The 14,628-nt window shown below is 35.9% G+C and overlaps 2 protein-coding genes across 2 annotated transcripts in view; both read right to left on the reverse strand.

Moving 5' to 3' along the window:
• Positions 1-337: 337 nt before the first annotated feature.
• LOC111498097 (nitrate regulatory gene2 protein-like) lies at positions 338-6,610 on the reverse strand. Its single transcript, XM_023149174.1, has 4 exons — positions 5,192-6,610; positions 4,692-4,876; positions 3,338-3,561; positions 338-1,455 (listed from the first exon to the last, which is right to left on the reverse strand). Exons 1-4 carry the CDS (start codon positions 6,426-6,428, stop codon positions 675-677), a joined length of 2,427 nt encoding a protein of 808 aa, XP_023004942.1. The 5' UTR covers positions 6,429-6,610; the 3' UTR covers positions 338-674.
• A 4,974-nt stretch (positions 6,611-11,584) lies between these two features.
• Positions 11,585-14,628, reverse strand: part of LOC111498153 (tRNA wybutosine-synthesizing protein 4-like) — a 10,410-nt gene continuing 7,366 nt past the window's right edge. Inside the window, exons 12-13 of the mRNA XM_023149275.1 lie at positions 14,344-14,382; positions 11,585-12,227 (exon numbers count right to left, since the gene is read on the reverse strand). Coding sequence (XP_023005043.1) covers positions 12,162-12,227; positions 14,344-14,382 — 105 coding nt within the window. The 3' untranslated portion in view covers positions 11,585-12,161. The remainder of the gene's footprint in view (positions 12,228-14,343; positions 14,383-14,628) is intronic.

The raw sequence follows: 14,628 nt of genomic DNA on the forward strand, positions 1-14,628 counted from the left end.
TGAGTCCTATGTTAGTTAATTTAGTGGAAGATATGGGGTTTAAGTAAGGAATACTATCTCCAATAGCACGAAACTTTTTGGGAAGCTCCAAAGCAAAGCTACGAGTAATACTATCTCATTGGTACGAGGCTTTTTGGGAAGTTCTTGGGAAATCCAAAGCAAAGCCATGAGCTTTGCTCAAAGTATACAATATCATACTATTGTGGAGATCCATGAAGTTTTGATGTGAAATTTACAGAATATGAAGAAATTTTTTGGGGTCAAAATATAATAATGATATGATACGAAGATAAACGGATAAAAGAGGGAACAAAATGGGGGTTTTTTAGGCAGGGAATGGAAGAAAAGCAAGATGCTTTGTATTTATTAATTTGGCTGAAAATGTGAATTTGATACACAACAAACCAAGCAATTTCCTATACAGGCAAATCTTTTGTTTAGCCCCAACAAACAAAGGAAAAAGGAAAAAGGATGAGAGTTCAAAAATTCCAGATATTTACAGCTTAATATAATTCCCCATAATGTATTACTTACTTACTTACTTACCAATAATCATATAATATCTCAGAGCCTTCCACCCTTCCTCATCTAAAGAAAATCCCTTCAGCCCTTGTTCCAACTCCATTATCCTTCTGCAACAAAAAGATAGACCACAAGGGGGAAGAACATGGTGTCTATTTGACAGAATAAGAATGAGTACAAACCGACTCGAGCGCCTCCGTGAACAACGCCGAGAAGTTGGTCAAGGCCTGGAATACCCCCGGCAATCCAGTTTGGAGATGGTTAAGAGTCAGTGCTCTTGTCACTTCTACTGCTTTCGAATGATTTATCTTCTCTTCTTCAACTCGTTTGTGGCAAGCGACCAGCTCGACTTTCTTCTCGGCTAGAGGATCCCGAGCATCTAAAATATGCCCATTGTCGGGCCCTGTGTCTGGAAGTCCTATGCCAACCATGGAGTAAGAGTTGTAAAACTTCCTCTCTAAGTTCATGATTGATGCCGATTTTTTCTCAAATTCCCTTGATGCTGTTTCAGTACGTTTTTTGATCTTCATCTCTATAGTCTGTTTTTCAGATATCACATGAACAACTTTGGCGAAACCATTGATTGCCTCGGAAGCAAACGTGTCGGGGACACGATCCAGAGCAAGCTTCCACTGGTCACAAAATACCTCAGAAGGTTCCTTGTTGTCAGTGTAGTTGTCATTGTTGACTGGAAGAAAGGAGAGTTTAAGCCAACCATGGAGGGATCGGATAAAGTCACGTTGGAACTTAATCAAGCGACAAAAACTGGAGTGCCAAGCTGAGATGGTCGATTCAAGATCACGGGTCGCCTGGCGGTGCAATTCAGAAGTAGAGTCGCCATGAGTTGTTTGGTTAACGAGGCCTCGAACCTGTTGCACAATGTTGTTCTGGATGTCATGGTACTGGTGCATTTTTCTCCACATGTACATAAACCTATATCACGTGATTAAGAAAATTAAGTTCGATTACAGAGTCCTGTTAATAGCTCAATCGCACACCCTGACAGTGCTGCGTGGCTCGGTTCCAGTTTCCACAGAAAATACAGAACTTAGCTCTCATGTGAAAACCATAGAACAATAAATAATAAAAAGAGGAAAATATGAAGTCAAGTCTTATCTCCTATAGAAGAATACAATGAGGCTTTTATCATTTATACAACAAAATAGATGATGAAGACGAAGTCCTCAATCCTTGATATTGTAACCGCTCATCCACTGGCTAACAGATATTGTTCTCTTAAGGATTTCCGTTCTAGGTTTTTAAACGCGTATGCTAGGAAGAGGTTTCCACACCCTTATAAGGAATGCTTCGATCTCCTCTCGAACCAATATAGGATCTCACAATCCACCCCCCTCAGGGGCCCAGTGTCCCACTGGCACACCGCCCGGTGTCTGGTTTTGATACCATTTGTAACAATCCTAACCCACCGCTAACAGATATTGTCCTCTTTGAACTTTCTCTCATGGCCTTCCCCTCAAAGTTCTAAAACGCGTTTGCTAGGGCTTCCGCTCAAGATTTTAGTTGACATAAAGAGTAACTTGCAGCAAATAAACACGGGCCTTCGAAACGAAAAAAACAGCTAAAGGAACCTTAGAAAAATCTAGTAAAAGCATTGCTGTGAGAACCAGCGTGGATGAGAAATTACAGAATTTTCACTGGCAAGGAAAGGAATTGGGAGAATGAAGTAAAAAAGGGTAGTGTTTCTCACACAAATTAATTCTATTTATATCTCTTATCACTAATGTAATTACGGTCGCCCCCAAAGGGATTCTAAACTTCCATAACTCTATTAACCTTGTTAGGTACAACTGAGAATAAGCAAAGATAAGAGCTGATATCTCATCGACACACTTGTAGACAAGTTTATTATCTATCAAAGAACCGAGGCCAAGACTCGTCCAAATAAAACAACTCACGGTGCAAAAGCAAAATACAAGACATTCCCAGGATTACTTCAGCCGTTCAACTCATACACGCTTAGGGTGGACGAGTTGAATCGGCTTTTTTCTTTTATTTGCAAAGTTTCAGCTGACAAAATTCAGTCACTATACAACTATTGCATTCCTAGACATTGTTAGACTGGATTCATAGGACAGTTAAATCCCATTGCAGAGCTTAAAACATATCACTCTAACCCTACTCAACAGCTCAAACAAAATATGAACTGTAGAAAGGGATGAGGGTCACTGGCATTATCGGCTAAACATGAAGTAAACAATTATGAGGCACATGCAAAAATAGTGCAGGGCTAAAGCAAGTGGCACTCTTGCAAGGAAAAATTCTATCCGAAATGATGCCATTTAAGCTAATAGGACTAGTTTCTTAGCTAGCAAATCCTTGAAGCTTCAAAATTATAAGACCAGGTCAGTTTCACTAAATTGAATAGACATTTTAAATTATAGAGGCATAGCTTCACATTTGTCCTGGAATGTGACTGCTGCCATCAAATTTGAAACTCAGAGAATGGAGGGATATATTAGTTTTATTCTCATGCCAATATTATAGCTAAATTCTCTGCCGTTTTCGTTTTCACTTCTTAATAATGTAAGAATCTAAGCCCACCACTAACAGATATTGTCCGCTTTTGCTTGTTATGTATCGTCGTCAGCCTTATAGTTTTAAAAAACGCATCTACTAGGGAGGGGTTTCCACACCATTATAAGGAATGTTTCGTTCCCCTCTCCAACCAATGTGAGATCTCATAATTCACCCTCTTGGGAGCCCAAAATCCTCGTCTCCAACCAATGTGGGATCTCACACTTAATATTGCATAAAAACAATTGTGATAAAAACACGCTGAAGAGAGTGAAATTACCCGTGGCAAAGTTCAATTAGCTGAGGAATAAGATCCGAATCTCTTAGACCAACTATGGCAGTTGAAGTTGTATTGACAGCCTGAGACGTGACAATAATTAGTGACTGCAATCTAGTTATAGCAGCCTTCGTCTTATCTAGCTTGATTTCATCCTCCCCTTTGTACTCCTGACTCTGCAATGATGACAACTTCTTTTCATGTTCAATCTTCACACTTTCTCTAGCCTGAAAAGATTATTTATAGAACACATTAACCATCAAATACACCAAACATATAGTTTCTATACATGAAAAAAAAATGAAGAAAAACAGCAAGGATTACGGCCTGTAATAATCAAAGGTGGCTTTGGGGCACCTTTGAACAATCTCATGCAAAAGTACAATGATCAATAACGAATGCTCTTGGGAGCATTCATCATAGTCACAAGAACATATAAACTACACTTATTCTGCAATTCTATTTTGTGATTCAATGTTATAGATACATAATGTACCATACATTCCACGGTGTACTAAATAGTGAGACAAAACCCTGATAGATTCAACTCCTCCCCAGTTCTCCCCTTATTTCTAATACCATATTCAAAAAGAAAAAAGAAGAACACTGTACAATCTGATCAGTGCTTAATTAGCAAGCATACAATACAATGAAAACAAAATAAAAATAGAAGAAAGTTTGGGATGTAATAACAAAATGCAGTTTCTTTACATCATTACATCACAAACGAATGGGTAGAGCTCGAATCTACGTCTTTTATGAACTTCTGAGATCAAAATGCAGCTGGTATAAGACATATAGTTCCACGAACATAGTTTAACGGTTAAGCTATCGAAACGTCTGAAGATTTAAATCCCCACACATATTCTCAAAAACTATATAAACACTTGAAGTAAAAGATAAAGTGTTATCTATTACAAATCTCATTAATTTATTTCATTTCATTTAAAGCGCCAGCCGCCATCAAGGATAAAGCTTAGAAACAGTGAATTCGGCAGACCCATTTGTCAACAAGACAAATATCCAAGGGCATTATGGTCATTAAATAATTGCACCGAAAGATGTTTGTCATTCGGACAAGACGACGTCCCAAATCACGAAAATACCACACCCCCCCCCCCCCCCCCCCCCCAGAGTCTCAAATGGCGTCGCCCCAGAGGGTATTATCGTCATAAAAGCAGACACCCAGTGGCATTTACGTCATTTTACAATCTCTGCTGTGAACTCACGCCAACATGTTGCAGAGACATTGCTGACTCAAATTTCTAAAAAACCCTTTTTGAAAAACAAAATACTTTTCGTATCAAATTATAATAATTAAAAAAAAAAAAAGGAGTTTCTAATTTTTCTTTCTTACCTTCACCTCCTCATAGAGCTTTTTCTCCCAGGCCAAAAGCCGGTCCAATGTCGAACAGAGACTCTTCGAACCGCCCTGTTGGTCGAGCGAACCGATGTCGAGCCGGTACTTGACCGATAATGGCGGTTTCGAGGTCCAGGTCGAGCTCAAGGTGCTCAACACGCTGCTCGAATGGTACACCGTCTCTGCAAATTGTAACAATCAAATTTCAATTCAAATGATGGAAGAGAAGGCCGAGTTTCAAATTAAGAATTTCCGTTCAAAATGAAGAAATTAGGTTCGTGTTTGTTTCTTGAGAAATTGCGAGAGAAATAGGGAGGTGATTATGAGTTTCCAATTCATATGAAAATCTTTGATGATTTGATCGGGAATCGCTGAATTGGTGTTTGAGAAGTCGTTTGATTATGATAATTTGATCCAGAATTGCAGCATTTTGGGTTTTGAATGCGAAATTTGAAATCAGATAAAGAGATGGAAAATGAAGATAACTTTGAACTTACTTTTTAGCTGTCGGAAACTCTTATCCATCTGTGCTCTACTAATCTCTAGCATCTTCGAGACTGAATCTCCTTCTACAGCCGCCTTCTCGAAGTTCTCTTTGAGAGATTCAACAATTTCCCTCAAATCTTTGTGCCTCACAACCATTCTTAGGTCTGAAATCTCACCCGTCCGGAAGCTTTCGGCGAAGGAACCAGCGTTGTTGAACTTCTCCATCTGCGTCGCGTATTTGGCTGGTGGAGGAGGAGTCACTGGTTCGGGCGCGACTGACTCTGTTCGGATCGTGGATTCGAAATTTGACCGAGTATCAGCCTCTGATCTCAAATCGGCGTCTGTACCGTCAATCTCATCAATGTCCGATGAGCTGGTGGTGCTGTAGTGATCCCCCCAATCACTGCATTGAACCTCTTCTCTTTCCGTCTCCGTGTCGTCGTGGTGGTGCTTCTGTTGCTGGAATTGATGAGCGTCGTCTTTTTTTCCCTCGGATTTACTGCTGTGGAAGAAGTTGTACTCCGATTGCTCCGTTTCGTCGTCGTAATCATTGTAACCGTCGTTTCGATGAGGCTTCGGTTGTACCTGAGTTCGGGATCGACTCTGGAAAAATTCGGAGGGAGGTGGAGATGGAGGACAGAAACTCTCCCAGTTCCAGACAGAGGAGGCTTGAGAAGGAGTACTGGAGTAAGTAGAGTTGGGATAAGCAGTGGGAAAAGAAGCAGAAAAGCCAGATTTCTCACTCCTTGGTGAAGAAGAAGGATCCGATTCTGAGAGAATATGAGGAAGCTTTGGCATCTGTTTACGGCGGCGGTGTTGCCGCTGTGAAACGGAAGACGAGATACTCGAGGCAGAGAGGATATGCGGGAGCTTGGAGCTTGCTATGGTGCGCGACGGAGAGGATGAAAACGATGGCGGCGCTGGAGGAGGATGAAGAGAAGGAGACGGCGACGGAACACTCGGCGGGACGGAATTCGTACTAAAAACACGCCGCTGCGGCTTATGTAGCTGGGGAGGGTTTTGGGTATTGTGAAGGAAGACAGTGGGGGTTTGGTCGGAAACGGAGAAAGGTTCGCCAGCAGCGAAGGCACAGAGAGCGGAACCGGTAAGGCGAAGAGAGCGGCAGTAATCAGCGTGTGCGGCGGCCAAGTGGTGGCGAGAATAGACGGCCTCTTTCATGAGACGGCGGCGCTCCTTGCACCGCCGCACAGTGTCTTCATGGTCTACCTTCGAAGCTGCGCAGCCCATTCGGTGGAATCAATGCGCCGACGGAGGCGGCAGCGGCGGTGGGGAAGGGAGGAAAGTGAGTGAAGCGTTATTGGAGAGTGGAGAGTGGGAAGTGAATGAATCTATGGGACTAATTTTCCACGCAATTCTTTCGCTCATCCAACGCCCATTTTGGTCTCTCTATCCTTTCCTTTTATTTTTTCTCTTTGAGAGACCAAATTTGGACCATTTTTATTTTCCTCAACTTGTGTGGGTGGGTGAGGGAATATCTTACTTCACTATATTAATATCACCCTTTTAAAATAACTAATTTATTAAATTATAAATATTTAAATCTCAATTTTAATTTCATTTCATTTCATTTTTTTAAAATTACAAATTTGCCCCTATTTAGTTCGAATGAGAACATTAGTTAGATCTCAACTCTATCGTACCCTACTTTTCATTCTAGCTGTCAGGGTTAACCAAAATAGGGTTAGAACTCAACTCTACCTTACCCTACTTTTCACTCTAGTTGCCATCTACAAATGTCAGGGTTAACCCATTTGTACGGTTCGACTACGTTAGTAATTAGGGCGACGTAGAGAGGGGTGTGAATGGCACCCGCAAGATGGGTGATGTCTAGAAGAGTCGAAACTATATACATTTTTAATAAATATATAAATTAAAAAAAAAAAAAAAAAAAAAGTGAAGTGATATGTGAAATAGGTATAGAAGGTATGGAAGGTGGATTGAGGAATAGGTGGGGCCCATAAGCTTTTTGATTATTTTTAGGGGCTTTTACTGTTATATGACCCTTATTGGCTGTGACCTTGTTGGCCTTTTGTCTCCTTTTTTAGCGCTTCCTTATGGAATATTTCCTTTTAATTTTATTCTCCTTTTTTTTTTTAATTTCTTTTTAGTTTTATTCTTCTTTTTTTACCTTTTTTTTTTCTCTTCTGATTCTCCTTTTTTCTTCCTATTTTATAATTTTTGGAAAAAGAAAAACTCAATTCTCCATATATTAAACATTATTTTAGTTTTATTAATGTTTAATTTGTAAATACGTTTATTAAATTAATAAAGTTCCTTAAGTGAACCATAATTATTTAAATAAATTATCTTAAAATACTTTTTAAAAATTATTTTACATTTAAAAGATTAGAATAATTACGAAACTTTGAATAAATCATTAAATTTTGATACGTCATTGTCACAAACCATATAGATTCAGGTATTATTCGAAAAAAAAAAAATAGCAATAATAAATATAAAAATATTTGATAAATTGTAAATTTATTATAAAAAAAAATTAAAAGATGGAAAGTTTGGTCATGTTATAATGGAGATAAAATCTGTGTGTATATGTGTGGTTTTTTCCATGATAATTTAATTTCTCAATTATTTTAAATAAATAGTTCCTTTTCATTTAAAATTATTAAATAAAAATTATATTTCCACGTCATTTTACCACTTTTTGTAAAATTATAATTAGTTCAAACTATATAAAATAAATTAAAATTATATAAAATTTGTGGGAACGTTGATGTAATTTTATTTAGTTCAAGCTTTTTATTTTAATTTTAAAACTTCTAAATTTTATAAAAGTATGTCTATTTCAATTGACCAAAAAGTCAACATAACTCGTTATTTAGTGTTTATAACTTGCACTCGAACACACCTTCTAAGTGTGCTATGAGAAAAAAGACGACAATTGAAATGTGAAAATTGAAAACTCTTTAAGATCACTCGAGCTTTGTGAGAAGGACAGCAGACAATATTGTACCTCAATTCTCGTCTTTAGTGGGTGTGTTTTTTTTCTTTTTTGGAGCGTATGCTGGAAACCCGTCAATATTTGTCCTAATTAAACTTCATATCTCGACCCAAATTTGTGATATTTGTGATTTTTCCTAAAATATTAAACGATGTTCAAATATCTTTCGATATATCTGTAAATCTAAGCTACTGATATTGCTATCGTCATCGATGTTTTTATCGTTGGTTAATTAGATTAATTTGTGTACTTTGATTGGATTAAATGTATATTATTAATAAATTAAATTGTTCATAATTTTATTGTTTAAAGAAAAGGAAAAAAAAAAATCACTTTCAACATCTTTTCCCGTTGTTTTCTTTATTCCCAAACAAAACGACGTCGTTTTGGGACACTTTTTTGATTTGGAACTTTTATTCCCTATAATATTTATGAATAATTATTTATTTATTTATTTTCCGAAAAAAGAAGGGATATTCTTGCAATAAATGGAAGCTTTGGGGTGAGAAAAATGAAAAAGCAAAGCTGCAAAGCATATATATAAAAGACATTGGGAGGGAAAAAATAATAAAATTAATTTAAAACTCTTTCTCTCTCTCTCTCTCTCTCTAAAAATTCAAACCCATTTTACTTTTTTGCCCTCTCTTTTTCTTCTTTGACTCATTATATAAATTTCTCTTTTTAATTATATAATTTTTTTATTATTGCCTCGTAACAACTAATCATTTTCGAGTGAAGAATGAGAATGAAAAAGATAGAGCGATTGATTCTCTTTGTACTGGATTTGTACTGGAGTTGAGATCTCCGTTCTTTTATTTAAGAGAAAATAGGGAGTCGAGCTGAAATGACTATACGACTTCAAAATGATTTTTGAATACATAGGTTGATTGAACAGAATAGGTACTAGGGTGAAGCAGCGGGTTTGAGCTCCATCAGTCTCGTAGATCCAAATTTCAACTTACAAAATGAAGTTATATTAACTATCGATGATTTCATTAAAATAAAATTATATATTAATTTTAATTTTTTAAAGAAAAAAAAAAGAATTAAAAATGGTGTGAAATTTAAGATGGAATATATGAGCTGTTTCATTGTAAAATAAAAATTAATTAAATTAAAAAAAAAACATATATATATTCCTTTTTTATATTCTATAGTGCTTTTTTCCAAGTGATGTTCACTCCTTTTGTTAAAAAACATTCTCAAAACCCTAAAAATATGAACAAATAACCTTTTGAATCATCATATGCTTAGCATCTCATTCTTCCTCTTCTTACCTCTTACAAATTTTAAGCAAAAGCTCCACTTTTTTTTTTTTCTTTAATTAACCTTAGTCTCGTGTTCTGTTAAATTATAAATTTAGTTGTTCTTACCGTTCGTCGTTCTAATTTTAAATATTCTTTATTGTTGAGACTATTGTTGAATGAAAGTTACACATCGGCTAATTTAGAGAATAATCATGAGTTTATAATAAATGAATACTATCTCCATTGTTACGAGACCTTTTAGGGAAGTACAAAAGCAAAGCTATGAAAACTTATCCTCAAATTGGACAACATATCATATCATTGTGGAGAGTCGTGTGCATCTAGCAATTATTATGAGGGTTTATTAATTTCTAGAGACTAATTTTAACTTCATCTCATATTTAAAAGGAAACCTTTCAAAACAAAATCTTGCAGATTCTATCGAGATAGAATGAGTTGAGCTTTGCATTATCCACATCTTCTACCTACATAAGATATAAACGTTCGTTCGAGGTCACACGAGAGAGGTTTGAACAACACTAAGGACAAACAAGGTTTGAAAAACTCGAGATGATTAGAGAGCCTTTAGGTCTAGAGTTTCTGTTTGGGATAAGTGTTTAGAGTGGTAGCCAACAATAATCCTAACACTACAAATCTTAAAGTTTATGTCGATTAAGTCCGGTTGCAGACACATCTTATATGCGATATGAATGAAATCTTGCACTCCTAACTCAAAAGGGATATATGTTGCATACACAAGCTTAATTTTACGCAGAGATGGTATCGAACCTAAGGATATATTGGATCCCGAATAGGTTTTTTTTTTTTTTTTTTTTTTTTAACTTAATATTTTCTAATAAATTCTGGAGGTTTAAAAAGTTTTTAATAAATTCCTCAACTTTATTTATAGAAATTCGTTTTTTTTGTTTCGTTTCCAATTATATAATTATATAATTATATATATAAATTGTGCTATATTTAAAACTACCAAAAAAACAATTCAGAGTAGGATTGGCAGCAATCCATAGGGAATAAATAATAAATAATAAATAATAAATAATGCATAGAAATGTGATTTTAATTTCCTTTGTGGACAAAGAAGTGGTGGGTCCCAGCACTTGAAATTTCTACCTCTTTTTTTCATATTAATCAAACATAATGACAATAATAATAACAAACTACCATTAAAAAAAATTTAAAAATGTGGACCCAAATTAAAGTCTTCTTTAGAAAAAAATATATATATATATATATATATATATATATATTGAAAAAGAAAAAGAAAAACCTTTTTCTGACCTCACAAAATCTACTCAATAGTCCATCCCAGATTATTGCAACTACATTTCACCATAAATTTCTTTTTTACCTAAATCGAAGAATCTCATAAATCCCAAATTAAAATAAGAAAATGAGAAAAAAAGGGCTAAATATGTGTTTTAAACCATAAATGAGAGAATTACACCATATCCATTTTTTAATTACTTGAAAATAGAACCTTATATAATTACATCTATTGAATAAATATTAATTAATCTGACCCAATTCAGCAAACAAATTATAGAAAGTGGCCGAATTTTAAGTGAATTTTTTGAGAAATTAAAAAATAGAGATGGTAATTGAAAAATATTTAAATTCCACTTTATATCGCATTCGTCACATCATAATTCAATTTAATTTATTGCTTTAAAACCATTTTTTAAAAAAATTTAAAAACTACGCTTATTTGTAATTCAAACAAAATAGAGTATATATCTTTAGATTACTTGGATAATTCAATGCATCCCTAATTAGTAAAATAAATTAACTGTAATTTAGATACTAAAATAAACATAAAAAATTGAACACGTTTTATGAGCTCTTTCTTACGAAGATTCTGATTCAATCCTATGAATAAGGAACAAAATCAACCAGCACTCTTTTGGGTGGCAAAATTTGAACTTTCAACATATCATGTCTTTCATCTTTATACCTTCAAATGGTCTGTTCTAATCTTTACACTTTACAAACTTTTTCTCAACTTTTATGACTACCAAGTACTTAACTAACACCAAATACAATGAGTTACGAGTCCGTTCTAATTTTACAACGAACAAAACTCGAAGATATTTTCAAGCATGAATCTAACAATATAAATCCAAAAGAGACTTTTATACAAAGTCTAGAACATATAAAAATGTAAGCAAGCATAACAGAGCATCATATATATATATATTCAAGTGTGAAAGTGCAGTACCATTTTTCCTTCATCCAATTCCCCACAAACTAAGAACAAGGGAGAAAAAAGAGAAGTGGAGTAATAAAGCAAGGGGCCAACAATGGAAATTATGTTTGGCACATGGCATAGTCCCCACAAGTCAATAGGTCATTACTTCATTCTTTAACTCAAGGGGTCCACCATGTTCTATTTTGCCAAACAGCTGGCTCAACTCAATCAACCACAAGAGGGGGAAAATGAGAAGATTTATCTTATCTCAAAACTCCCAGCAGCTCAAACAATCAAATACAAATAGAGGCATTTTCCACACCATGAGAATCATTATCTTTGTATCTATATCTTATATGAGTAAATTAATGTCCTCCAGAACATACCTTTGTCTTTTTACCTGGCAAATAATTTCCTCAGCTTGTGTAGGTGGCACGAGCGAAGAGCACGTGCTCCTCCGAGTATTAAATTTCTCCAACAAATTTTGGAAGAGTCAGTCGGAGGCAGGCATTGCCAGCAGCAGCAGCCTAAAGGAAGCTATTTACATCTCATGCTTGAAGGGGAGGGTCAAGCACGTGCTGGTCCCCAGGAAAGCCAAAATTCCCGAAAAGCCCCTGGGGGTCACAAAAGGAAAGCAACAGATGAAGATTATAAAACACTGTGGTCTTGTTGTGGTCTTTGTCTTACTCTTCCCCCACAAACGCGAAAAGAAAGAGAAGTAAAATGAAATGAAGACAAGACAGGAATATCTAGCTAAGCCATTCACATTGTCCACTACGTACCAGTACATTATTATACATATGCCAAGTTTCATCATTAAATAATCAAAGCCATCGTGTAGCAGTTGGATGAAAAAGTATACAAAAATTTTCATGTTGCAAGAGAATTCAATCATTTTGGACGTTTTCTTCATTTTAATGCTTAGATGGAAAGGAAAATGGCACTACATGAGAAAGGAGATAGGTGGAATTTATAGGCCGACATTAGTGATGACAAACAGATCCCTGATAAGCCAATTCACAACATACAAGGAAAAGTGACAACACATGAGAACCGAAGTCTGTAAGCTAATAAAATGGGTCACAAAAGGAGGCCAGTCGTGCATGTGCTTTCAGCTTATGAGCTAGTATTAATGATGATAAAGATCGAACTTTTTCCCCTGCAATGTTGTTATCCATGGGTTTCTTCTAGGTAAGGGTAAATTGTATTTTTGCTCTAAATTGTTGGACTTTCATTTAATTTTAGAACTTAAATCCTCATTTGAGTTAGATGGGATCAATTTAAGTTGTTCAGGCTTGTTGAATTAATGTCCTGGAAAATTTTGGGTTTTAATGGTTGAAAAGTGAGGGTTAACCAACTCAAGGTCAACAAAGATTTTAAAAAATAATAATATTACAAGGAAGAGAAGAAAATTTGGTTTTAAGTGCCATCTTCCAGGTCTCTCTCTCAACCCTCGTCCCAAGTGACGACAACCTATTCGGTCCTCTAGTGATCGACGCAAGCAGACACTCACACGAGTCCCAGCTCTGTCGATGACATTTTCTCTTCTGATACCTTGTTTTTTGGTCCTAACACATGCCCAATCACCAGGATTTTTAGTTCTCCACTAGCGGTGCACAACGACCATGCTCAGGTGGTTTTCAAAGCTCCAATTGCCGTGGCCAAACCATCTCTAATTTATACATTCTGTATCTTCCACCCTTCACTGTTCCATCATTGTACCATTCTCTCCTTTTTCTCTTTGAATAATTTTAGTTTCAGGTGCACATGTTTCTTCAAGAGAGCGATGGATGAGGAGAAAGTTGATGATGCAATCACTTCCAAACTAAACTATGAGGAAATTTTACTTGTCTTTACAAGTCTAGGTTTTAGATCGTGAAGGATGAGAGCATTGAACGTCTAAAGGAAGGGACGAGGCATAGTGCTCATTCCAAGTCCCAAAAATAGGAGTGTAGACTCAGACAGCCAGCCATTGTCCCATCAGCTTTAGGGATTGGTTAGATATCTACAGAAACTTGAATGTTCATGTGATTGTCGGAAAATAACTAGTCTTGAATTTTATGTGATGGAAATAAACATATGCATGTCAGGTATGTTATGAGGTTGTAATTATGCATGAAAGATTTTCTTCATTCATCATGTTAACCAACTAATACTTTTGCACATGGGACCTCATGCATTTGTGAGCTCATAAAACTCATGAAATGTTGAACATGTTCCCATTTTTTTTTTCATAAGATTGAATTGCATGAAAGTGATAAATGTCTAGAGGCTCTACGAGCAGGAAAGTGATGCATGCCTAGTGAGGCTTGGAGTGCATGAAAGTGATGCATATGAGTAAAAAAAAAAAAAAAAAAAGAAATGGAACCCAAGGCCAATTTTTTTTTGGTCTCACCCTAGTCATGTTAGTCTAAGCCATGATTATATGTGCTTTCATCTCCTGACCCTAGGAGTGGAGTTACTTACGAGGTATTTTTAAGGCTCAACCTTGTTTAAAGAACTTCATTTGATTGCTTATGCCATGCACATAAATGGGGTTTGAAGAATGAATAAAATTTTTGGAGGGGAAGTTGTTGAATGTCTAATACCAACATTATTAGATAAAATTTAAAATATTTTGCAAGCTTGACATTTCACGAAGTATAGCTATAAATTAGTCCAGAACATGGAGTCGATTAACAAATCATAAAAGAAAATATTAAAACAACTATGGCCAGAAAATAAACTTACCAGGGAATCATTGATTGCATATGCCACGCAGTAATGCTCCTGAAAAACATTCAATTATGAAGATTTTAAAAAATAATTTGATAAACGATCTACATATGTATTAGCGTGACAGTTGGAAACTATTAGGTCTAATTCATATTAATTTTCACCCCATCATTTAAGAAAAAGGAAAAATAAACCACTAATCACCAGTAGTCGTGCCTATGGGTGGTGCTACCTCCGGATGGCTGGACCACACCTCACAAAGCATATGAAGAGAGAAATTGGGGGGGGGGGGGGGGGGGG

The sequence above is a fragment of the Cucurbita maxima genome, unplaced genomic scaffold (genome assembly GCF_002738345.1).
Source record: "Cucurbita maxima cultivar Rimu unplaced genomic scaffold, Cmax_1.0 Cma_Scf00024, whole genome shotgun sequence".
Lineage (NCBI taxonomy): Eukaryota > Viridiplantae > Streptophyta > Magnoliopsida > Cucurbitales > Cucurbitaceae > Cucurbita > Cucurbita maxima.

Coding starts and splice junctions, on each gene's coding strand:
- LOC111498097 (XM_023149174.1), bottom strand. CDS start 6,428: ATGGGCTGCGCAGCTTCGAAGGTAGACCATGAAGACACTGTGCGGCGG. Junction 3,562..4,691: donor AGCTCTATGAGGAGGTGAAG/GTAAGAAAGAAA, acceptor TAATCTTTTCAG/GCTAGAGAAAGTGTGAAGAT. Junction 1,456..3,337: donor CTAATTGAACTTTGCCACGG/GTAATTTCACTC, acceptor CACGTGATATAG/GTTTATGTACATGTGGAGAA.